Genomic DNA, 23,501 nt, shown 5'->3' on the forward strand with positions numbered 1-23,501 from the left:
ACACGCGGGAAACGAACTCCTGTGGCTCCTGCTGTCACATCCACCAGGTCTCCGTCCGCCGCCGCCGCGTCGCTTACGACGAGGGCATCCTCAGATCGCTGAGCTCCAGAATATCTCCCCGAAGTCACCTGATTTATCCCCTTCGGTTCCTGCGAGACGAAGCCGTCCTTTGCTGCCGAACAGATTTGGGCTTCGGATGGCCAAGAAGAGCAAATCGGCCCGGATCGGAGGAGCTTCGAGATCCCACATCGAGGCGGCAGGTCTTGTTGTTGATAAGGACGAGACTTGTCGAACGAGGTGCGTCGCCAAAATGGGATGTTGGAGGAGATGAAAGAGGTATTTCCCCTCTCTGCATGCCGATCTATGTTCGTGTTTTCTCTTCCCTTTTACGAGTGTGGCTTTTTTTTCCACCCCAACGTTGCATTCATTCTGCATTAGTTGTTGATTTAGCAGCTATTAATGCTCTTTTCTCTTGATCTACAACGGATCATCCATCCTATGTCTTTAATTATTGATGTTTATGTTCTTATCATTGATAATTGATTCATAGTAGTAGTTATCTAAGTAGTTACCATGATCTAGATGTTATCGGATAGTTTCAATAACTATCTCAATCATGAGTGATAGGGTCGTATGGGTAGTTACCACTAGGTCCTATAAATATAAATAAGACCGTAGTTCATGAAGCAATAGAGAAGGGAGAATACACTTAGAATATCTTGTAAGTGTTCTATGTCAATCTTGTTTTAAATACTACATCAGTTTTTTTGAATCGAAAGAATTTTTTTTACTCGTATCGTATTTTTTCAATATAACAGCATAGTTAGATTTGGGATTTCTTGGATTAGAAAAAATCAACAGCATTCTTTCTTTTGACTTAATTCATTCTTTGAAAGAAATGAAATGGTCATTCCAATGGTGCTTATTTTGTTAGTCGTTTGTGACCCACCACAGTAACAGAAAAGAAAAAAATAAAAATAAAAGATAACATGATTCAGAGGATTGACAATGGTTATTAATTATAGTGTTCAGTGATCAAACCCCCACAACAAATTGGCCACCAAGGCATAATTGTGAAACCTTTATTTGAATTATTTTTGGTTTATGATATTGCCTAAGACTTGTGAGATTCCATATACATACATACCATTGGCAACCCAGCTTTTTGATGCAACCTTGGAAATGGAAAAATGGCACATCTTCCTCTTGGGTTTTTCCCTGCTTGGAGAGCATGAAATGGAATTGTTGGGGGTGGAGTAGCAATGAAGCACAAAAAACCAGATTACTACTAATCGAAATTGAAAGCAAGAAAACAAGACTAGTAGTATTCATACAAGAGGAAATTAACTTCAAAACAAAACTCTTAGTACTTGATTCAAGGTACCTGTTTACAGGTCTTGCAACTCAAATAACTTGCCATCTACTTCATTAGTGGTAGGAGTAATTCTAGGCACTGCGCTTTAGTGCTTCAACTAAATTAGCATCCTGAAGCACTACTCTAACTACACCCAGTTAATAGGCCACCAAAGCCAAATAGTGCCTTCACTAACAACAAGAAACATAAGCATGACACTTGACCACATTTTAACCATATAAGGAGGGAAATTAGGGCCACTAACATCATTAAGGTGATTAGCAATTGTGAATCACTTTGCAACCCTCCCCTTGATTCACAATTACAATATACCAGGTTACAATTTGAAATAAATATCCATGTAATTTGGTGAGACTGTTTGACACTCATCCCTACTGCAATACTATAGAATTGTAACTCCACTTACCCCAGATGAAATGATAGCATTTCTCAATATTTTTCCTTCTTTCATGGAAGGTTGGATTCTTTATCATTGTACTCCTCTTTTTTTTTTTTTAATGATGATCTCTACATATTTTGCCAAAGATGTTGCATCTACATATTTTGCCTCTAATGACACCACCACCACCGTTATTGCTTACTTCTTTGAGCTTCAGATTCAATACTGAAGAAGTAAAGGTCATTGCTACTTCTATGTGTGAATACCTACATACATGACAACATCTTAACCTATGTCATTTAGACAAATTATATTTTCCTCCTGCATCTTAGGGATTTCTGCTTCCACAGCAGTTTGCCTTGCAGGTAAAAACTATTTCCCTTTCTATCATCAGTAGTTCCTAGCTAGGTCTTGTGATTTCTACCTGCCTCCCTCCTTTCGTTTTTTGGTTTTGTCCCTTAAATGCTTAGTTACAAATAAAAAATTATTATTATTTTCCTGTGGAAACACAATATCTGTGATCTATAAGCATTACTTAATTAAAAGAAATGAAATCTAAAGCATTTTATTTTTGTAAATTAATTGCAAACATTTATCCAAAGCACTCTTTTAAAGGAAATGTTTGTTTCACCACCACATTTTTTACATTCCATATTAATTTTTCCTTGTTTGTCAAGATTTTTTGCTTCCATCTGGTCCCCAAGCCTACAAATGTGATGCTTAATTTTTTAATTAGATTTGTCTCTCTCAATTCAGAATAAATCAGAAATAAACTTTTAGTCATCGAACACCAAAACAAGGAACCATTTGTAAAAGTAACCGATTACTATTATTTGTTCGATGCTTAAACATGTAATACTGGAAAACGACTGTTAACAAACCAGCTTGTGATACAGCCTTGGAGATAGATGAGTACAAATGGAAACTTCAAAAGCTGACAAATATAAATAAAATCTCTGTTCTTGCTTGATTGGCACAATAAAACTCTGTTCTTGCTTGATTGACACAATAAATATACTGTTAGGATTCTTTTAGTTTATGAGATCTGAATAATATTTTATTGAGTTTGTCTAGTTCAATAAGAGTCGGATATAGGTTTATTTGATATTTATTTATTTATTTATTAAAAGTCCAAGTCCTAATGAACTCTGGGTGGAACTCTATAAATAAGGATGTATATGTTTCTTTTCCCTTCAAAGTGATCATTCCTTTTCTCCCTCTTCTTATACGATAAAACTCTAGGGGTTTTATCATTTGGTATCAGAGTAATGATCCTCGAAGTTCTCGTTGTAATTTCTCATAACACTTTGCCATAGCTATCATCACCTCAAAAATGAAAAAAGGGGGTGAAGCCGACAGCCACGCCCCATCTTGCTCGAGCGAGAAAGGGTCGTCGTTGCTATTCTCGGCTAGCAGACCACCCCTCTCGTCGCTCCTAGCCTCAATAATCCTTGGTTGCTCCCAGCCCTTGGTGATGCTGCTCCTAGCCATGCCACCATTATTGCCTCTTGACCTCGGCAGCAACCTTCCCTCCTCGCGACGATTGAAATAGGAGAACTCTACATCTTTTGCCACAGCCATCGGTCACTACTATTTCCTCTCCTTTTTGCTACCGACATCAACAGCAAACCTTCCACCATAGTCGCCCTTCGACCGCGCACACAACGGTCGTGTGCGATCGACATTTGCAACCCCCTCAATCGCTCCTCACGCCGATGCTGCCACCTTCTATTCCTCGTAGCCTTAACCCCGACCACTCGACGATCGCTCCCCTTGGGTCCAGCAACCGTAGTCACATGCGCAACCGCCCTCAATCGCTCCCCACGTCGACATCGTCGCCTTCCGACCCTCGTAGCCTCAACCCCGATCGCTCGACGATCACTCCCCTTGGGTTGCAGCAATCGCAACCACACACGCAGCTACCCTCAGTTGCTCCCCACGCCGACACCACCACCTTCCAGCCCCCACAGCCTCAGGCCCCAATCGCTCGTGATCCCTCGGCGCTCTCACCCCACGTAGCGACAAAAATAGGGTAGCAACCTTTCCTCCTTGCAGCGACCACAACAAGCCTCTACGTTGCCCTTGGCGTCCACTTCCTCGGTAGTTTCGCATTCCTTTACGCCCTCAATGCTTCCTCGGACCAAACTTCACAGCAGCCGCACCGAATAGTGTAGTACTGATGCCCTTGACCCGACACCAAAAATATGAGTTGGAGATTATAGATCTGTAGTCTTATGCAATGGCTGCCGACAACTCAATAAAAGCCCAATTAGAAATCTTGTAAACCAGAATCGAGAACCGGTTATAAGAAACCCTTAATGATTTTAAAAAGAGTATATTGGAGAGCTTTAGCAAATTTCAACAAGATTAAAGTTCAAGTCTTATATTGAACCAATCTAGAGATATAGGAAAAAGGAACCAAGGACAGGACATAAGTTACCCACGCATAATGGTGGAATTCTCAAGATGGGAAGATGGAGATCCGACCAGTTAGATATCTAAAGTAGAAATTTTTTTTTTCATTTTCACAGAACTCCAGAAGAATCCAAGGTAGAAATAGCTTCAATCCAACTAGATGAAGATGTAATACAATAGTATGATTGGTACAAAACTTACCATGGAGTTCCCTCGTGGGAGCAATTCAAGAGAGGGATTCTCGTTCGCTTTGGACCATCTGAATATGAGAATGTTGATAGGTAGCTCGCTAAAATTCGTTAGATTTCTATAGTGTTAGAATATCAGAGCAGATTTGAACGATTGTCAAATCAGGTCAGAGATTGGTCCGAACGACAACTGGTGGGAACATTTATTGAAAGACTTAATCCAGATATACAGTGTGAAGTCAAAACTCGCCAACTCCGCACTATGACAGCTGCAATCTCATTTGCACGTTTGCATGAGGAAAAAATCAGCAGAGAAAATCGACGAAACAGAAATGACAACAAACAGATGATCAACAAGCCACCCGTCCCATCTATTCTCAGTCGAAACCCTAACACTCGAAGACTAACCCGAGAAGAACTCAAGGAAAGATTAGCGAAGGGTTTATGCTGACACTATGATGAAAAGTAGAGTAGGGAGCACCGATATAAACAAGGGCAACTTCTGATGATTAAACTAATCGGGGAGGAATCAGAAGCTAACAACGTAGAGTTGGACCTATCATACATATAATAGACGTGGTATTCAAAGGTAAGTCTATAGATAGATGCAGCGCAACTCGTGCTGCATGAGCTTGATGTAAAAAGCAGCATGTCGAACAGAGTTATTTGCCATTTGCATTGCATCGCTTCTGCTCCATGGAAGTCGTGCCGCATGAACTTTGATGTAAAAGAAAAGTGCCCATACGGCTTCTCGTGTGATTGTCACACATAATCGAAGAGTTCAAACAATCGAGGGACAGAGTGGGCTGCAGGAAATGAGTTTGATATGGTGAGTTAAAACAATCGATTAACATTGCATATAACTTCAAAAACATTTTGAACCCATTAGTTTGGTATAACCCACTTGCTAAATGCAATTCCACCATAATTCCCAATGCCTACCTCTTAATTGCACACGTTTTAGACTTTCAAATGTTCAACCTAAAATAATATCGAGCTGCTTTAATTGGCCGACCAAACTACATATACATGGATCAAGTATCGATAATACTACAATCCAAGTCACTGAGAGGAAGACGAAGGCCAACAAATTTGCAGTCAAAACTGACGATTCCAGCAATAAAATAGCAGCAACAATAGCATACCTCCAGAACAAAAGACAACGTCGTCATGTATCCCACGGATGATGAAGCAAAAAAATTAGCTGGAAACACAACATCATGCGTCTTCAAAGGAATTTGGGATCACTAATGGTGGACTTCCATAAATTGGCATCCAGCACCAGAGCAAGTAATCTATCATTTTACAGTTTTAAGGTTACAAGTGCACCTGGCAAATATATTATTACTTCAACCTGAAATCAACTTCAAAGGAATGTATAAACTTCCACCTTGGAACAACTGCAGTTTCCCGATTGTTACTCCTAAAAATATGCTAGTCATTAAACAGAAATAAATAAATAGAAGATCCCCGCAGGATGACTTCTTAACCATCACTCACTATATTTCAAAGAACCTTTTCTGGTCACTGGGACGTTGCAGATAATATCTACCTTCTCATCAGATGACGCCACCAGATTGCCGCAGCAAAATGAAAAAGACGCATTGAAGACAATGTGAGTGCAGAGACCACAGTTAACCAAACTGCAACCATTCCAAAAGGTTAAACTTCTCTAGTACCAATTCGAGTTGATGAATTGATCAGTAACCATTGATCTGCCTCTGAGCTGGCCCTGAGTACAGCTCCCTGGTATTTGTTAGGCGTGAAAATGGAGGCTGAGTCTGACCAGGAGTGCTCCTCAGGGTAGTAAAGTCGTTCTCCAGCTTGGCATCAGACACAGACCTTGAAAATGCTTGTGCAAGCTCCATTGCAGAGGCTGCTTTCCCAGATCGAAGTGCCTGGATATCAGGTTTCGGTTGCTCAACAGGTTTGCGCCAGGTGTGAGTGTCCGAGCGAGGTTGTTCAAGTGGTTTCTCATTCCCTCCACTATTCTTCCGGTTATCATTTCTCCATGAACCCTTATGTGGATCTACTTTCTCAGAATCTGGCCGATAGCCTCTCCTCTCAAGATCCTTCTCGGTCCTTTGTCCAGCAGGGAGCGGAAGCCTCTCAGATCTTTCTCTAGACTGGGTGGTTGCATTGGGTTCAATCTTTGAATCATTCTTTGGAGTGTCATCCCTAGCCCTTACACAAGACAGTAGAACACAAGATAAGTAACTCCAGAAAGGTGTCTTAACTTTCTAAACTCGTATAGTAGCTGCACTACTCACTTCCAGGTCACCACCTTATATTCAGTCAAAATAATGGGAAAATTAAATTAATAAAATGAACAAAAAAATACATATTGCAAAACAATCAAAAAAACTTGGGCTATGATCTCATTTTAAAATATACTATCTAAAGAAAATAAATGATAGAAAATACAAAATAAAGGACCATGGAACCACTTAAAAGAATATTATAAATTTATTGAGATGAAATTATAGTTCCTATGCAGCCACCATCTGAAGTAACCAAGACATAAAATGACAAATTAGAAATATTAACCGTTGATAAATTCCAACAGAATGGCAGCTATTTTTCAAGATTATGAAGCTTACTTTTGATATTTTATTGTCTCCATAAACAATCAAAGCAGAAGAATGGTTTTCGTTCATGTAGCTATACTTAAGAGTTTCTGTGCTATGACATAGCAAACTCTGATATTGACAATTTCTTGATCTTGCCTGATTCCATACAAGCAAGTTCCAACTTACAAGACTAATCAGTGACACATGAAAAATCAATATCAGGAAAGAGATTGGAGAAGATGATTAAAAATAAAGTTGAGCTTATCAACCTGCCTGATTCTTCATAAAAATGTTTTGTTTCTTAGCTTATAACAAAAGTCCCACCGATATGGTGTCCCAGAAACTAAGAGTCATCATAAGTTGATTAAAATTGTAGTCTATTCTCTGAACAAGTCAGTACATCTACATTAAATTTGGCGAAACAAGCAACAAGGAAAAATTCATCAGAAACAACTGCTACCTGTTGGGTGGTGTGGTCATCTCAAGATCATTAGATGCGACATCTATTCCACGCTCCTTCAAGATCTGCAAGATTATCAATATCAGCTATACACCCAAAAGCAAAATCCAATGTTGCCAGCAACAAGGAATTACCCATGCACTGGGCTTAAGAAGGGCTTTATGAGGATAATCACTTACCAGTTCTCGTGGCCGAGCTCCGCCAAACACAGTTTGCCTACAACAGAAAAATGCATGGTTCTTAAGCAAATATCACCACCAACCATATTGTTTGGAGAAAAATCATAAAGTACAGCAGTTAAAATGTTTAAGTGTGCAATGAATGGGAAATAAAAGGGCACATTTTCTTGAGTGTATAGCTACAGCAATATTTTTCCTCTGCATCAAGGGGTAGCAATGGATTAAAAAATTCAATGAGAAATAAATAAAAAGGCATATATTATATAATTGTAAAGCTATAACAAAACTTTGCCTTTGCTTATCTGTTTTACCTAACAACTAGTACATATAACCCAATCAACAAAACAAAAGATGCAGTACCTAAAGAGCAATGATGCATGGAGCAATTAGGAAATATAGAACATCAGTATGTCTTTGGAAACTAATTTGAGAATAACAAAAATCTTAAGAGTAGTGACATAAAAGAGAAATATATGCATGTACAAATATACAAGCATAACCTAAAAAAGGAGAACACAACAAGAGTTCGGTAAGACCAAATACATGAGTCATAGAACTTATCTGGATATATGAAGCAGAGTTCAGACCGGAGTCAGACATGTACGTATGAGTAATTAGATCAGTAAAAAAGCTGTTCTTCAAGGCACTAGGACTAAATAAATGCTCCCAGCTGCTAAAACTTTAGTAATTTGAACAACATGATTTTTTCGTTTAGCAAATGGCCTTCTGCTAACCCTGTACCTGTGGAAGCCTCCAGCATCAGACCACCCTTTATTTGGAAAAGGATGATGTGATTTATCAAAGCAAACCAAGCCAAGAAGAGATACAATTGGATTTGAGTTGGAAAAAGAAGACTCATATCCCCACTAGTCCTTGTGGAAAAAAAATCTATTGAAGTAGAGGAATCAGGTATGGTTAAAAAGGACTAAGAACAATGGATGCATGGGAATAGACAAAGATGAAGTGACAGCTCTGCTCAAATAGTGAAGCACAATCAGGTTTTTTTTCTGAAATTTCATGAGGTGGAATTTTCTCAGGGAAAAGTTCCTAGCCCCAATAAACATAATCCACAGTATATTAGGAAAAAAACATCGAGAGATCACGAAAATGAGAAGTCAACTATTACACAAATGTCAGCACAATATGCACCAAATTTTAAGCTGATATAAAATAATCTCTATAATAATGAGAACTATTGCAAACATTTTACAATGAAGCTCATCTTTGGTAAGACTTCTTAAAAAATTCACTTGGCTTCCACATTTAGAATTCTCAGTCTTCTAAATTCAGTCACCAAGAACTTCTAAAATGATGTGAAAATTTAGAGTCTACATTACCCCATATGAAATCCATAGTTTGCAAATCAAAATCAAGATTAGAATTGGGCCAAGGTGATACGTGTGGCTATACTGGCCACGTCTTATCAGGAATTGAATCAGCAAAGAAAAGAATTTAAAATTCAAAAAAGGATACAACACATTAAAATAAGAAAGAAAGAAAAATTAACAGAGTTGCTAACATATCTTATCTAATGCGTTTTAATTTATTAATATTTTCTTAAAATTTTAATTATAACATTTCTCTAACATTTTGATACTTAATTATATATACAGATAAGTAGTTATAACTTAAAGATTAATATACAGATTATAAGTTTCTAAATGTTTGTGTTATAAATATTAAATTTTATTATAATTTAAAATAACAAGCCTCGGTACATTGCTCTTTTGTGATATGAGAGATCAAGGTTTAAGTCACGAGAAGAAAGGTTGCATTACTCCTCTATTGATGGCAACCTCGTGCACTAATCGTGCACTAAGTTTGCCTTTAAAGTTTTTTACATAATATTTATATATTATATATTTAGTGCAAATTATACTCAAGTGATACTTTATAAGTTAATAATTTATAATAATACAAATTAATATATCATATATTAATTCTAATTTATAATTAAAAATTATATAAATAAATTACAAGAAGAAAAGATAAAAAAAATCTTTCTAATTCTTATCTATCCCTTCAACGCCCTCACCAAGAGGGCAGAGCTGCAGAGGGTAATTCATTGGAGCTACTAGTGGTAGCAATTGTTGAGACAACAAAGATGAACAATGATAACAGCAATGAATGATAACTAGAAAACCAATGCAATTCCTCTGATCTCTTCTTCTTCTCTCTCTCTCTCTCTTATCTTCCTTTTCTTCTTCGTATTTTTTATTCTTCCAAATGGAATTCATGTCAAATTGCAAACCGGAATCAACTTGAATCATCATTCTTTTCCCCAATATTGATTAGCACCGATCAATTTTTCACCAATCTTTCAAGATGCCCAAGGAAAGAGGATAATTTGGATGATCAGGGGTTGATCCCAATCCCGCTCAACCAATTCGGCTCATGATTATTGTAACTATGGGAAGATCAATAAGCAAACATAAAATTTAGAATAAGATGGACAGAAAATAGAGTGAGATACAAACTGTAACTGACAAACAGCAACATTAAGTGAATCAAAAGTAGTTTTAGGGACAAGGAGCTAGGATAAAAAAATTTAAATAAAAATTCAATATAATTGAAGTAAAATTTATAATAGGTGACAAGCAATCACATAGGCCCAAAAAAATAAAGGTTATGTAAGATTATAGATATGATAAAGATAAAAAATAGGAGGTGTTATCTAGCATTTTGCCATATTTTCTTGTCCTATAATTGCTATTACATATTTTTTAAGAAGAGACAAACATGTAATTAGTTAAAGTGGGATAATAATTGTGATCAAATATATTTATTTTCACTTAGAAGTTGGATAAATCTCATGAAACTGGGTAGAGAAACTTGGCTTCACAACACATATTAATGTAATTGTAGATAATGTAGATGAAAAAACAAAAGGAACACCAGACAGCAATAATTAAATGGTAGATACAAAGAAAAAAAGGAATTATGAGTTGAATGGATGTTAAAATGATTATGAAACTAGTACGGAATCAACATATATATATCCTCAAATAATGTACTTAATTGATATGAATGCATGAGCAAATATAAAAAAGGTGCTCCATCTCCATACAATATTGATGTTTTGAGATCTTGTCTCTCAATACAAGGGAACAATGTGTTTGGCTATGCCAAGTCATGGAACATCAAAAAACAGAACAACTCCATAAACTCTTCGAATAACCACTGTTGTATTAATTATTTCACCTTTTGGAAAACCTAATATCCAATGCCCCTACATCTACTGTCGTAATCTGTTCAGCTTTCCCCCATTCATATAAATGTATTTATCAACTGATCCATCACATGAATTGCACGAAGGTTACCAGCTGAGTAAAAACATCCAAAAGGAAAGTAATCTAGATTTGTTCAAATAAATAGCAATTGAAAAAGAAACCGACCAAAGCTCCCTGAAGATGTGTAAATAAACCAGATATTGATAGGACAGGGTTACAAGCCAAATATAGAACGACAATATGACCCGAATACTGAATTCCCAAAAAGATTATTCATTATTTAGTAGTAAATCATCCTAATAGAGAAATTAAAGGGTCAGAAGATTGGCAATTAATGAGATTTCTGACCTCCCCCTATCAGCATTCCCATCTGACTGCTCAATAGGCTGAGTACGAGGCCTTAGGTTCAATCTGGGACGCTCAGCTGCTCGACTCCCCTCTTCTGCACAAGCAGGCCCTGGTCGCAGCAGATTTGTACTTCCATGCATTTCATGGACATTCTTAACTTGCACCAAGCTAACAGATGTCTGATACACCTACAAGAGTGCCCAAATGTAAGCCACAAGGTACAGCCAAAGAGCTGGAAAATACCCAGCAACAGGACGATGGATAGAAAATGCTAAAAATTCAAGACGAAGAAGATCAGTATACCTGCTTGCTATCAAAACCTCTAGCGTGAATGTCTGGAGATTCCAGCGGTTTCCTCCTTGGAAGAAGGGTAAGTTTCGGACGCTCCAATACCTCCATCACGCCTTGCTGATATAAGTTTGACCCACCAAATCTCCCATCACTGGAAGCTGGCCGAGAAATCCCTTCGCTAGAGAAGCCCACTACATTCTTCTCCATCTCAGGATACACTGGAGATCTTGCCCTCTCCTGATCGCTTTCCCTATCCGTATGATATCCTGGTAAAGTCGTCTCCTTGACTTCTGCGTAGGCCACAAGCGACGAGACTGATCTCGGCCTCTCCGTCTGACGATCCCGATAGACGTCATCCATAACCCGATTCGCCTCTCCAATCCTCCGATCCAAACCTTCGGATTCCTGTGATCTGATGGCCTCGCCTTCGGGAGGCCTCGGTTGCCACCTGCCCGATGACACCTTCTCAACTGCGCTGGCCTGCGCAAGCCTTGAAGCGGACCACATCGTGGCTTTGGGTTGAGTTGGCAACGGACGTGGCGGTTCAGTTCCTACCTCCTTCCTCTGGCCCCAAGCAGATGAAGCGGAGCCCGGGTTGCCGGAGGGGGGAGAAAACGCGGAGACAGGGACAGGAACGGTGGCAGGAGACGAGACCACTTGGCTAGAGATGGGTCGCTTAGTGTCAGATCTGGTGGGCGGAGGGGTGCGGAGAGTGTTGTCAGGGGCGGCAGGGGAGCGGCGAGGTGCAGACGAGGCGTCGAAGGGCTTGCGCTCGTCCTCGTCAAAGTGCCCGCCGTTGGGGGTCGAATGGGGGAGGAGGGCGGGGGGCCTCTCGTCGAGGCCTCGAGCGGATGAAGAGGCGGCGCCCGCGGATCCGGGTCGTGGACGGAGAAGATGGTGGTGGTAGTCGGACCTGCCGGAGGCAACGGCGGTGATGGTACCCCAGGCGCCGGGTCGATCGGACTGCCTGGCGGAGCTGCAGAAACAAAAGGGAAGAAGAAGAAGAAAGAATGAATGAACGAAGAAAGATTAGCGTTGAAATCAAACTGAAGAAAAGAGGACAGTAAAGAAAGTAGTGGAGTACGCGCTGGCGCTGGCACTGGGGGCGGAGGGGAGGGGGAGCTGGGAAGGGATGGAGCCGCCATGGAAGTCCTTAAGCGTCATCGTTGTCGATCCGCTGAAAGAAGACTTCTTCTTCGACATCTCCACCCTTCCGTCTCCCTCCCTCTCTCGCTCCCTCCTCTCCTTCTGCCTTGGATTCCTTGCGATACACACGAGAAGAAAGAGCGAGCGAGGGTGGTGTGTCTTTTTTGTTTTGCTGCTCTTCCTTTCTTGGTGGTCATATGATGGACGACGGATGATGGGGACACTGAGGTCGGTGGATGGGTGGAAAGAAGATAGACATAGATAAAATTGGACGTGGATGGGCTTCGTGTCCAAGTGTACGGCTAGAGATGGGCCGAGCCTATATAATATTACTTTTTGGCCCTTTTTTAGCTTGGATCCGGATGAAGCATGGGATCCTAGATGAATCCGACCCGTGTTGGAAACAGCCAAATTTATACCCAAACCCGCCAGCCCGCTTCCAACACCGTCCTCTAACCGAACTCTGTCCCCAACCAAACCCCAATAGGAGGCCCCTCCTCCCCTCTCACCTCGCCAACACCGGTACCGGCGACGCGCCGCCGCTTCCTCCTCCGTTTGCTTCTCTCTCGAGGTATCTTGATATCCTCTGTGAATAGATCCATTTCCATTTGCCCTCTTTCTGGGTGGCAGGGTTCTTATTCTTGTCGTGGACTTGTATGGACGTGCTGATCGTTAACAGGAGCTTGGGTTTTTTGATCGCTCTACTGTTGTTATCGCTGTTGTTAATGGAAGATGATAAGGTCAATTTTGGTTTTCAATCTGAAGTGGCAAAGTTGATCTGCGAGACAATGTTGTTGGGAGAGGGGAAGAAGTTTTTATTAAGACGATGCGACATAGAAGTCATGATTCGATGACTGAGAATTTCTTTTATGGATAAAAAAAATGTTTGTTTCTGCTTATACATATCCCGTTTCAATCTCTTCTTACAAAAGATTAAGTCGGGCGTGCGTATATTCCGTTGTTGCGAGGGTAAAAAGCTCACAAGGAGCTCAATATTAGTTCACTGAAGAGATTGTTTTGCAAAATATAGTTTTATAACTGCTAGTTTAATGAGCAAATATTCTCTTTAAGCATCATGTTGATTTACCAAACTTGTTTGGGAGTTATGAGAGAATATTATTTGAGAGAAGACATGCGGAGCGGAGCTTCAGGTTGATATTAGTGCTGATACGAGCACAAAAAAGGCACCTTCTATGTGTATGTTTTAGCAAGCTGCAAATGCTTACGCTCCTGCTGCATACAAAATGTTCTAAAGGGAATCTGAACTATACATGGATTCTATTGTACATAGTTGCGGCCTAGTTGGGACAATATCTGAAGACAGGGTAACTGTTGAAGAGAAACTTAAAGAAAATTTTGGTGAAATTTGATTACCTATATGGTTCTGCGACTTGCAGTTGCAAGAAGTTTGAGTTTCTTGGGCTACAATGTTGTTATGTTTTAAAAGTACCATATACAAAGATTTGGTATAATGTGTTCTCATAAAAAGCATTGGTATGTTGCATTGGAATGTTTTTTACTTTATTGTGTAACAAGTGAAAACTGCCCCTCCATTTACCTGAATAATTTCATCCATGATTTGTGTTTAAGATATTACACGTTTTGATTGAGTTCTTCTTTCCCTTTTAATGCAGGATTTCTCAGCACCAGGCATCTTCAACCAGCCATGTATCGAGGACCAAATCCCATCAAGGCCACCGGAATTGGGACAATGGCATTGGACATCCAAGGTGATCTGTAGTTTTCTGTATGGTGTAGTTTCTACCGATGCAAATTATGTTGAGTAATCTTGCACAGAATTTCAATTTGTTATATTTTACTTTGTGGCTAATCCTGTGGTCTGCTAATGAGAGGTCATTACATTGGTGCATTTAAAGAACATGAGTTTGTCTAACTTCACATTTAACATGTCCTAAAAGTCAGTTCACTAACTTTTGCAAGTAGGCGTATGATTCATAGGATGAAGTGGTTTCTCTCGGTCATCATTACACGTCTTGAAAGGTTTCTCTGTTTTGCAAATTACTTTTATTGTTTATCAAGAGTTGGAATGCACTCGATGTCGATCGACTGTTGCTTGGTTCAATGCATTGCAGTCTTGGCCATAGGCTTCGTGGTCCTCGAATGGCTTGACGCATTTCCCCATTTCTTCTCCACCTCCACTTTCTGAGCATATTAGATTAGAGTGATGCTTCGTACCTTAACAAAACGCTTGGTTTTTTTCCGATTGACTTTGATCTTCTTGTCGAATTTTTGGCTTGTTCCTCACTGAAGTCTGCAAGTGTTTGAACTTTGAATATTTTGCAGATCATATTGGCAGAAATTGGTGTTTGGTGGGGATTGGCCTGATGCTCCTACAATTGATTGGTCCGGTAGATGTGTCCTCTTCTGCTTCTGCCCTAAATTGAACAAATCCTGTATGTTCATCTTTGGTAGGGTGATTTTGGCACTGTTTATATTATGTTCTGGTGGTTGTAAAGGTGAAATTATAATTCATCTCATTGCAGTAAAAGCATTGGCATTTCTTCTTACACTGATGCTAACGAATTACTTGTTTTGAGAATATACGTATGTATATATGTATGTATGTATGTATGGATACGGAGAAATTGATTTTTGAGTTGTAGTGGGAATCTGATCAATCTTGAATCGCTTGATAGAGCTACAAGTCTATGATCCTTCAGGCAAATGTTGATGGAGCAGACCAGAGCAGAGGCCCAGTTCAAAAGGAGTGGAGAGATGAGAAAGATAAAAAAGATTGAACTTTATTCTTCAATACAGTGGTTTGTGGAGCTCCACCATTATTCTCAAAATAAAACAAAGCATCACGACTCTTTGGGTGCCAACAACAAAAAGACGAGGAAAGCAGCATATAATATATGCCTCCGAACACCGACTGACATACTAGTCGATCTAGCTAACACCATAACATGTTTCACCGCACCCGTGAGGACATGAATGTTCCCCAACTTGACCGTGGCGTCCACGAAGTCGTCGAAGAACTCGGAAGCAAATCCACCCGCATGGCGTAGCACATGAGCTCTCGCCTGTGAGTCCTGCAGAAGAGCCGCGTCAGAGATGAACAGCGCCCCTCGCTTCTACACTTGCTTGTAGTAATTAGCCTGTGTCGAACGTAGTGAAGCTCCCGGGATCCATCTTCAGGAACGACGAACCTCGCTGCGTCGTTGGCAGGATCAGAGCTGGAAAGTGAGGAACAGGTCAGCAAATTAAGAGCATTAACTTAATTGGAATAGCTTCGAATGAGATCCAGAAAGAAGCGTCAAATCTACAACCAAGCTCACCTGATAGAACTACAAGGTCCTGCAGGATTAATCCCTCGGCTTTAAACATGTCGATCAACATAGAAATTCCGGGAAATGGTGGTGGAAGTTGCGAGGCACTCTCGTTTCTGATTGATACAGTGCCATCTCTTCGGCCAGTCGGTACAGCCCATGAAGGGCCTTTGCTCTGATATCAAGGTATGATCTCTCTTTCTCTAGGGCGATTCATTATGTGTTCTGATACGTAGAGAGAGACTATATTTAGGTGTTTCTCTTACCAGAACTACGACGTCCCTGGCAACCAGAGCCAGGACGGTCCACCGGCAGGCCTTATCCTCCTTCACCCTATCGATCAAGCCAAACCCTCTGGGAGTTTTATTTGGATCTGCATCCTTCTCAGTTTCATTTCCGTTGGCAGAATATAATAGAACTGAAGCGGCGCATCCCTGCATGCATGCATCCACAAGCAAGCAAGCAAGCAAGCAAGCCTCGCTCGAGCGGTGTAGATGAATAGGTAGAGATATGTTCACATTTAAATTAGGAACTCGCCCTCACAAAACAATCAGGGAAATGCATCCTCAACAGAGCGCCAAAGAGAGAGACTCGGCGGCGCTTTTGATGACTTTGGTCATCTCACACCAAACACAATCGCTTCCGCGTTGGTACACGTCTTGTTGTAGAACCCAACACTCGGGCCTTGCGCTTCTGCAGAGCCTGAGAAGCAAAGGGAGCAACAGCAAGAGGAACAAGAGAGCCAATCCTTGTGGTCACAACTAGCTAGTTTGATTCCAGCGATGCTGTGAGGGGATTCAGAACTCCTACATAGATCTCCGGTGAACCAATACGTATTGTAGACTCTTCACACTTGCGAATGATCAAACTATGTCTCGTGAGATAAAGAATTTTTGTCACTTGGAATCTTATGAAACGTTCCAATTATTGTAGCCATAAAAAAAAAAGAAAAAAGACAGGTAACTAAATCATTGATGGTGAACACCACTGTTATCGTAAGGGTTTCTGATAAGATTTAGAATTTTGAAGTCGAAATGCTAATTTTATTATCATTTATATCTTTACATGAAACATATGCCTCCCTCCGTGCAGGAGAAATTTGTTACGATGCTCTGTCCGATCGAAAGCACAAACCTCTGAACATCTTAAAGCTGACTTCAAGGGGGGGCATATTTTAGAAATCAGATCTCGGAGCAACATTCTAATTAACAGCCATAAATCATAACATATGCATAAGAAACATAGGTTGCAAGTCCAGAGTGCAACCCTATCAAAATAGAATTCCATGCTAATCTGGTCGTGTCGAACGAAGCATATCCACCTGCAAGATGAGCAAGTCAAGCCGTCTTCGATTTGCCCGTTGTTCATGGGAAGGAAGGAAGGAAGGAAGGAATTCCAATATGGGGTTGACCACGTACATGGTGCAAGCAGTAAGAATGTGGAGCAGGATTTGGTCATAAGATCATGATTTCCCTGTTACTCTCTACATGTTTCTTAGATTCCCAGTCGGAGTGGAAATTCTAGATCAGAAGAGGCAGAGTATATGAGATAGATAGAAGAAAGATCGGGGCACATGAAGTGCCAAAGCCGTCAACAATCCCTTACAAAGAAGGTCACGAAGTCCTCGAAGAAGGTGAGCCAGTTAGGGTTCCCAACCGACGTAAAGAAGAGGTAGATGATGGAGCCATCAACGACGCCACACTCGGCAAGGGCGCACTGATCATCCCGCAGCAGCCGGCCATTGCTCAGCATCAGCACCAGCCTCTGCTCCTGAAACATCTCCTTGCTCGCGATGGCTTTCTTCAGACTCCCCACGGTTGCGTCGTCCTCCACCTCAACATGGAAGAACCTCCCTGTCAGGATCTCCACAACCAACTCCATCTCTCTCTCTCTCTCTCAGAGTGTGTTTTGGGAGCATATGAGATGAGATGTTAACGAGGTTGCCGCACCAATTTCTTGACAGGTTTGGCCTCCAACAAGGTAGGGCATGGTGACCAGAGGATTACAGAAGGGAAGGTGGAGATGCAGGATAAAGATGTCAATGGATTTGGGCAGCGAGGCGATGCTTTACAAGGAAGAAAGTGAGACGTGGTGGTGATTAGGGGGCATGCATGCGTCGGTCCGTTCCCTTAGCAAATGGAAACAAGTGGAAATATGGGAAGCAACGATGGATTCATCCATCATTCATGTACGTGATTCCAACTTTTAATGGGTCAAAATGACAAGTAATTTATGCGGAGGGGACGAGAGATCTCAGGGAAAATGGTTACCATTTTTTGCTGTGCTTTCCGTGAATATATATATATATATATATATATATATATATATATATATATATATATATATATATATATACACATAATAAGGGGATGATCGAGCTTAGCTGGACCATCAATCCATCATATCGAGTTTTAACTCCCGAATTGTATGATAAAACCATCCCCAAAATTATAGAGTTGACAAGTCGACAAATTTGATCCCTTCTTCTGCTTCTGCTTCTATAATTTAATTTGATGTCCAACAATATAATTTAGTGATTTTTCAATAATATAACGATCTTTATCGAAGTTGATAATTCATCAATTATGTAATTTGTTTTGCCGGAATTCTCTTGCCATATCATCTGAAAACGTTCGAGTGAGGTTCTTTTATTTTCTGTCAGCCACAACGATCCGATTGGTGATCTTATTTTTCTTCGTTTCTGATTGATTGTGTGATGCCACAGCATATGCTATACGGAGATAAATTTTAATTTTTTATTATTATGCAAATTCCTGTTCAGATCAGAAGGTCGCTTTTGGAAGAAGATTGTAATTTTGCAAAATCACGAATTAGTTCCAAATTTTAATTACTAAAATTAAATATGTTTATCTTAAAATATGAGTAAGTATAGTAAGTAATTAAATCAATAAGTAATAATAACGAAGAGCATGAAAGGAAATACACATCGAATTTATAGTGATTCGGTCGTCGTGACCTACGTCTACTACTCTGGATGTCTCTTTCGTTGAGACCATCGACTTTCGCTAATGATCTTTTTTTCAATAAGCAAAGATCAATTATCTTTCTTATAACTCTTTTCTTATTTTCACGTGAGAATCCTTATAACTCTATTTTATAAATAATCCTCACACCTTACGCTTAGAACCTCGAGAAAGAAAGAACTTAATACTTTCAATAGAGTTTATACACTTGGAATTACAAGTTTTTCATGCTCTTTTCTTGCCATCCTAAGCAAGAATGAATAAGGTATTTATAGACCGTAAGTAGCTTCAAAAATGGATCATTCATCTCTAAGTTTTTGGGGTACTGACAGTACTACCACCAGTGCTGGGCGATACCACCGCTTGTCACACTGAGCATTAGCTATACCACCTCCTACCTAAGTGGTACCATCGCTTGACACAGCCTATAAGATTGTATTCTAACGGTACTACTACTAATTTACACGATACCATCGTTGGGTTTTCCAAAAACATACACAGCATACTTTCTAGCTCACGGGCAATTCCACCGTCTAATTTAGCGATGTCGTTACCTAACCCAACTTCAAGTCACTAAATTGGGCTTTCAATATGTTCAATTCATTCTTGATTTAGGCCAAATGGGACCATGATCAAGTTGGCATTGTTACACTCAAAACCAACTCAATTAGAACCTAAACTATTTCGATCAAAACACAAATAATTACAAACATAAATCCTATGTTGTCTAGCATGTTATTGGTTCATCCAGCACTTCATCCGCGTTAGGATCAAGTGCACTAAGAGGGGGGGAGGGGGGTGAATTAGTGCAGCGGAAAACTTTCGACGATTAAAAACTGCGTTCGTACGATAAAACCGATTTTCGTCTTAACGCCGATTCGGAAAAATACTTAACTATGAAACACGTTCATAAATGAGCAAAAGGCAGTAAGCTACTGAGGAGGTATGCAGTAAAGATAAGATGCTCAAAGTAAATGCAAACCGAGATTTAGAGTGGTTCGGTCAATCTTGACTTACATCCACTTTTGACTTCCTCCACCAACGAGGTCATCGACGTCCACTAGAGGCCTTCCTTCAATAGGCGAAGGCCAACCACCCTTTTACAGTTTCACTCCTTTTAACGGGCTTAGAGACAACCCTTACAAACTTTTCTCTCCTCTCTTGAAAGATCAAAACTTGGAAGAAAAGATGGAGGAGAACTTCTAGACTTTACAATACTTTTGAGCTCTAAAATCACATAGTAAGATTAAGTTTTCGGTGCTTTTGGGTTACCCTTTCATTGCTGAAAGGGTGGGGTATTTATAGGCCCCAAACCAGTTTGAATTCCAAGCTCAAAATTGTCATCTCCCGAAATTCCGGGGTCTGACGGTTGCACCGCTTGGCAGAGCTCGGAGACTGAGCCTCTAGGCGATGCCACCACTTGTCAAGGGCGGTTGCACCGCTTGGTAGAGCTCGGAGACTGAGCCTCTAGGCGGTGCCACCACCTGGTAGAGCTCGGAGACCGAGCTCAGGCGGTTCCACCGCCTGTCAAGGGCGATTGCACTGCCCAATCTCGCTCAGAGATCGAGCTCAGGCGGTGCCACCGCTTGCCTGAGGCGGTTGCACCGCCCAGCTTTCTTGGGAGACCATCTCCTGGGTGGTGCCACCGCCTAACAGGAATTCAGGTCCGAATGGGTTGATCCATTCGGCCCAATTTGGGTATGTCAAGGGCCCAATTGCCCCCAGATTAAGTTAATGGGATCACCTCTCATTCCTAACTTAATCTACATGCTAACTACGACAATTCTTAAGACATTTACTGCAACTTGCTCCGGTGCGTCAATCGCTTCTTCCAGTGAACTTCCGTCGATCATCCGATGAACCCTCGGTGATGCTCCTGCGGACTTCCGGCAAACTCCTGGACTTACGATGATCCACTTGGCGAGTTCCGACGAGCTTCTTTGACAAGCTTTTGGACTTCTCGGATTTGTTCCCGCAGAACTTTCGACGACCGTCCGGACTTCCGTCGAACTCTAGAACTCCTAACGTGATTATAGTCTTGACTCCGGCGCAACTCCTACTGCATGTCTTTCTTCCATCGTAGTTAATCCTGCACACTTATCTCAACATATGGATTAGATAACAAATGATAATTGACTTAATCATCAAAATCTGAGATTCAACCGTCCGAACTTCCATCGCGTCATCATTTCCTTTGGCGCATTACACGATCTATCGGGACGTTGACCTCCTACAACATTCGATCTTGGCATAATGCTTGATTCTTCCGGTCCGATGCTCGATCTTTGACATTATCCACTTTAACTCATTCGATATAATATTTTTTATTATTTTTTAAAAAATAAAATAAGATTTTGTCAAAGACTAATTATGATATTATTTATCGATGAAAGTATTCATTCGTTTCATGAAACTTGACGTTATGGACTAATTACATATTATTTTTTAATTAATTATCTTTTAACTTTTAGATCTCTATATTTTATGAATTAATTATAGATTATTTTTCAAAATTAATTATCTTTAATATTTCCATCTCAAAGAGAACGTTATTATTATGAAAATAAAATATTTAATATTATTATTTTAATATTTTTTAAATTTTTAATCTTATAAATTTATTTTTTAATTCTTATAAAAATCTTAATGTTTTACTTTCATAAATATAAAAACCTCAATATAATTTTTTAAAAATATAATAATTAAAATATTAAAACTAATTAATTATAAAAGATTATATATATATATATATATAATTACACATTCAAATGTAAATATAAATGTAAATGTTGTTGGGTTAAGATACTAATCTTTAGCAGCACTAAATTTGGCAGCAAACTGCGAGGCCATATATGTATGGCACAGAGAAACGAACGAACAGCAGCCACACGGAGAGAGAAGATAATAGGATGATACTTTCTTAACAACAAGAGAGCAGCATAGCATTTAAAGAGAACCCAAGAAGAAGAAGAAGAAGAAGAAGAAGAAGATGTCTCGAATCTCTCTCGGTCACTCCTCCCCCTCTGCGTCTTATTGTTCCAACCCACCAAGAACAAAAGTCCATCACCATCCACCCCTCCCCTGCCTCCTTACCATCTTTTATTTCCAGGAAAAGCTGCTGGTGGCTGCAGTCTTAGGCGTCGACGATCTCCCCGGCGTCCGACGAGGCCAGTACCAGCTCCGGCTGCACCGCCTCCGCTCCGATGGTGCCGTCGATAGCGTTGGGCCGCCCCAATGCCTTGAGCGCCAGGTGTGCCGCCTTCTGCCCTGAGATCATCATCGCCCCGAAGGTCGGCCCCTGCAACCAAACCAAACACCACCGTGAATTCCTCGTAAGGAACAAACCTTCTTCGTTTGTCTCTCAAGAAATTCACATGACGAAGAAGATCAAATCTTTTGCCACGAAATCAACAAATTTTAGGAGAAGAACACTATGCTCTGTCTATGTTTGTTTCCCTGCAACCAAATCAAAATTAGGAAGACCTTCCCTGAGAGCTCTGTTTCTCTCGGAAAACAAATGTGATGAAAGGAACCTTTGCGACGCAACCCCTTAAATCTTTACCGAAAGAACAAAGTTTGCAGCCAAAGAATGAAGAAAGATGATATTTTGATACCATTCTTGGAGCACCGTCAATCTCGGCGACCTCCATGCCGGTAACGATCATCCCGGGCACGACCTCCCTGGTGAGGCGGACGATCGCGTCCTCCGCCGCGTTCATGTCGAGGGCTTTCATCCCCGGCACGGAATCGATCATCCCGATGCCCTTGAGCCGCTTCACTCCGGTGGCGCCGAACGGCCCGTCGTGGCCGCAGGAGCTGACCACCACCCTGGCCTCCATCACGTTGGGGTCCATGCAGGACTGTGTGTCGTGGTTCATTGACACCAGCGCCCAGTTGGTCACCACGCCGGCAACGCGGCCTTCCTTGACGATGAGGTCCTCGGCGGCGACTGCGTTGAAGAGCTTGACATTGGGGCGGGCGAGGAGGCGGCTCATGATGGTGGAGGTGAAGAGCGCGGCGTGGTGGATCACGACGTAGCTGTCGGCTTCGTCATAAGCCACGCCGAGCTCGTCCAGGAAGAGGTGGGCGGGCTTGCGGACGACCATGGCCGAGAAGAGCTGGCCGCCGAGCCACGCACCGCCGCCGGGGGAGACGGACTGCTCCACGATGGCCACGCGCACCGACGGATCCTTGGATATCTCATACGCGCAGGACAGCCCGGCGGAGCCGGCGCCGATGACCACCACGTCAGTGTCGGCGTAGGTGATCATGTCGGTCATGTAGCGGCGGGTCATCTCGCGGGAAACGACCGACTCCTTGATGGGCTCGAAGCGGAAGGAATCGAGGTCGTACCTGGGGGCGGCGGAGGCGGCGGTGACGGACAAGGAAGGTCTGCCGCGGCCGGGGAGGGAGCGGAGGGCGGTGGCCGGGAGGCGGAAGCCGCTGAAGGACGAGCGGTGGTGGTTGTCGGAGATGAGGGACTTGGGGTTGGAGAGGAGGGAGGAGGTGGCCACGGAGGCTGCCATTGCAGGAGGGTGGCGAAAGGTGTACGTTTGGAGTTGGGGGAGAGGCCGGAGGAGGAGGAGGAGGAGGAGGATGAGAGTGGATGGATGGGGTGTAATCGAAGGGGGGGGGGTATAAATAGC

At 41.4% G+C, this 23,501-nt stretch overlaps 3 protein-coding genes and 1 long non-coding RNA gene across 5 annotated transcripts; 1 reads left to right on the forward strand and 3 right to left on the reverse strand.

Moving 5' to 3' along the window:
* Nucleotides 1-5,584: 5,584 nt before the first annotated feature.
* Nucleotides 5,585-12,757, reverse strand: LOC135643285 (uncharacterized). 2 transcript variants are annotated; one of them, XM_065160060.1, is made up of 6 exons: nucleotides 12,520-12,757; nucleotides 11,448-12,411; nucleotides 11,145-11,332; nucleotides 7,567-7,603; nucleotides 7,388-7,452; nucleotides 5,585-6,535 (listed from the first exon to the last, which is right to left on the reverse strand). In XM_065160060.1, exons 1-6 carry the CDS (start codon nucleotides 12,636-12,638, stop codon nucleotides 6,058-6,060), a joined length of 1,851 nt encoding a protein of 616 aa, XP_065016132.1. In that variant the 5' UTR covers nucleotides 12,639-12,757; the 3' UTR covers nucleotides 5,585-6,057. The 2 variants fall into 2 exon arrangements, with proteins under 2 accessions (XP_065016132.1, XP_065016131.1); XM_065160059.1 differs by having other exon boundaries at nucleotides 5,585-6,541.
* A 186-nt stretch (nucleotides 12,758-12,943) lies between these two features.
* LOC103991176 (uncharacterized) lies at nucleotides 12,944-15,109 on the forward strand. The gene is made up of 3 exons (XR_010497995.1): nucleotides 12,944-13,152; nucleotides 14,216-14,311; nucleotides 14,886-15,109. It is a non-coding gene; the product is annotated as an uncharacterized LOC103991176 (long non-coding RNA).
* Nucleotides 15,110-15,695: 586 nt separating this feature from the next.
* On the reverse strand, nucleotides 15,696-17,752 carry LOC103991175 (peroxidase 1-like). Its single transcript, XM_018828974.2, has 4 exons — nucleotides 17,477-17,752; nucleotides 16,138-16,305; nucleotides 15,881-16,046; nucleotides 15,696-15,778 (listed from the first exon to the last, which is right to left on the reverse strand). Exons 1-4 carry the CDS (start codon nucleotides 17,750-17,752, stop codon nucleotides 15,696-15,698), a joined length of 693 nt encoding a protein of 230 aa, XP_018684519.2.
* Nucleotides 17,753-21,752: 4,000 nt separating this feature from the next.
* On the reverse strand, nucleotides 21,753-23,467 carry LOC135643061 (thiamine thiazole synthase, chloroplastic-like). Its single transcript, XM_065159608.1, has 2 exons — nucleotides 22,470-23,467; nucleotides 21,753-22,153 (listed from the first exon to the last, which is right to left on the reverse strand). Exons 1-2 carry the CDS (start codon nucleotides 23,379-23,381, stop codon nucleotides 21,989-21,991), a joined length of 1,077 nt encoding a protein of 358 aa, XP_065015680.1. The 5' UTR covers nucleotides 23,382-23,467; the 3' UTR covers nucleotides 21,753-21,988.
* Nucleotides 23,468-23,501: the final 34 nt, after the last annotated feature.

Source organism: Musa acuminata, chromosome BXJ3-7 (genome assembly GCF_036884655.1).
Source record: "Musa acuminata AAA Group cultivar baxijiao chromosome BXJ3-7, Cavendish_Baxijiao_AAA, whole genome shotgun sequence".
Taxonomy (NCBI): Eukaryota; Viridiplantae; Streptophyta; class Magnoliopsida; order Zingiberales; family Musaceae; genus Musa; species Musa acuminata.

Bases quoted from the DNA above. Each gene is read 5' to 3' on its own strand.
- LOC135643285 (XM_065160059.1), bottom strand. From the start codon at position 12,638: ATGTCGAAGAAGAAGTCTTCTTTCAGCGGATCGACAACGATGACGCTT. The intron at 11,333-11,447 runs GTATACTGATCT...GCACTCTTGTAG, and splicing joins GAGGTTTTGATAGCAAGCAG to GTGTATCAGACATCTGTTAG. The intron at 7,453-7,566 runs GTAAGTGATTAT...ATAATCTTGCAG, and splicing joins GAGCTCGGCCACGAGAACTG to ATCTTGAAGGAGCGTGGAAT.
- LOC103991175 (XM_018828974.2), bottom strand. From the start codon at position 17,752: ATGGAGTTGGTTGTGGAGATCCTGACAGGGAGGTTCTTCCATGTTGAG. The intron at 16,047-16,137 runs GTAAGAGAAACA...CCTTGATATCAG, and splicing joins CCAGGGACGTCGTAGTTCTG to AGCAAAGGCCCTTCATGGGC. The intron at 15,779-15,880 runs GTGAGCTTGGTT...CTCACTTTCCAG, and splicing joins GGACCTTGTAGTTCTATCAG to CTCTGATCCTGCCAACGACG.
- LOC135643061 (XM_065159608.1), bottom strand. From the start codon at position 23,381: ATGGCAGCCTCCGTGGCCACCTCCTCCCTCCTCTCCAACCCCAAGTCC. The intron at 22,154-22,469 runs GTATCAAAATAT...GTTTGGTTGCAG, and splicing joins TTGACGGTGCTCCAAGAATG to GGGCCGACCTTCGGGGCGAT.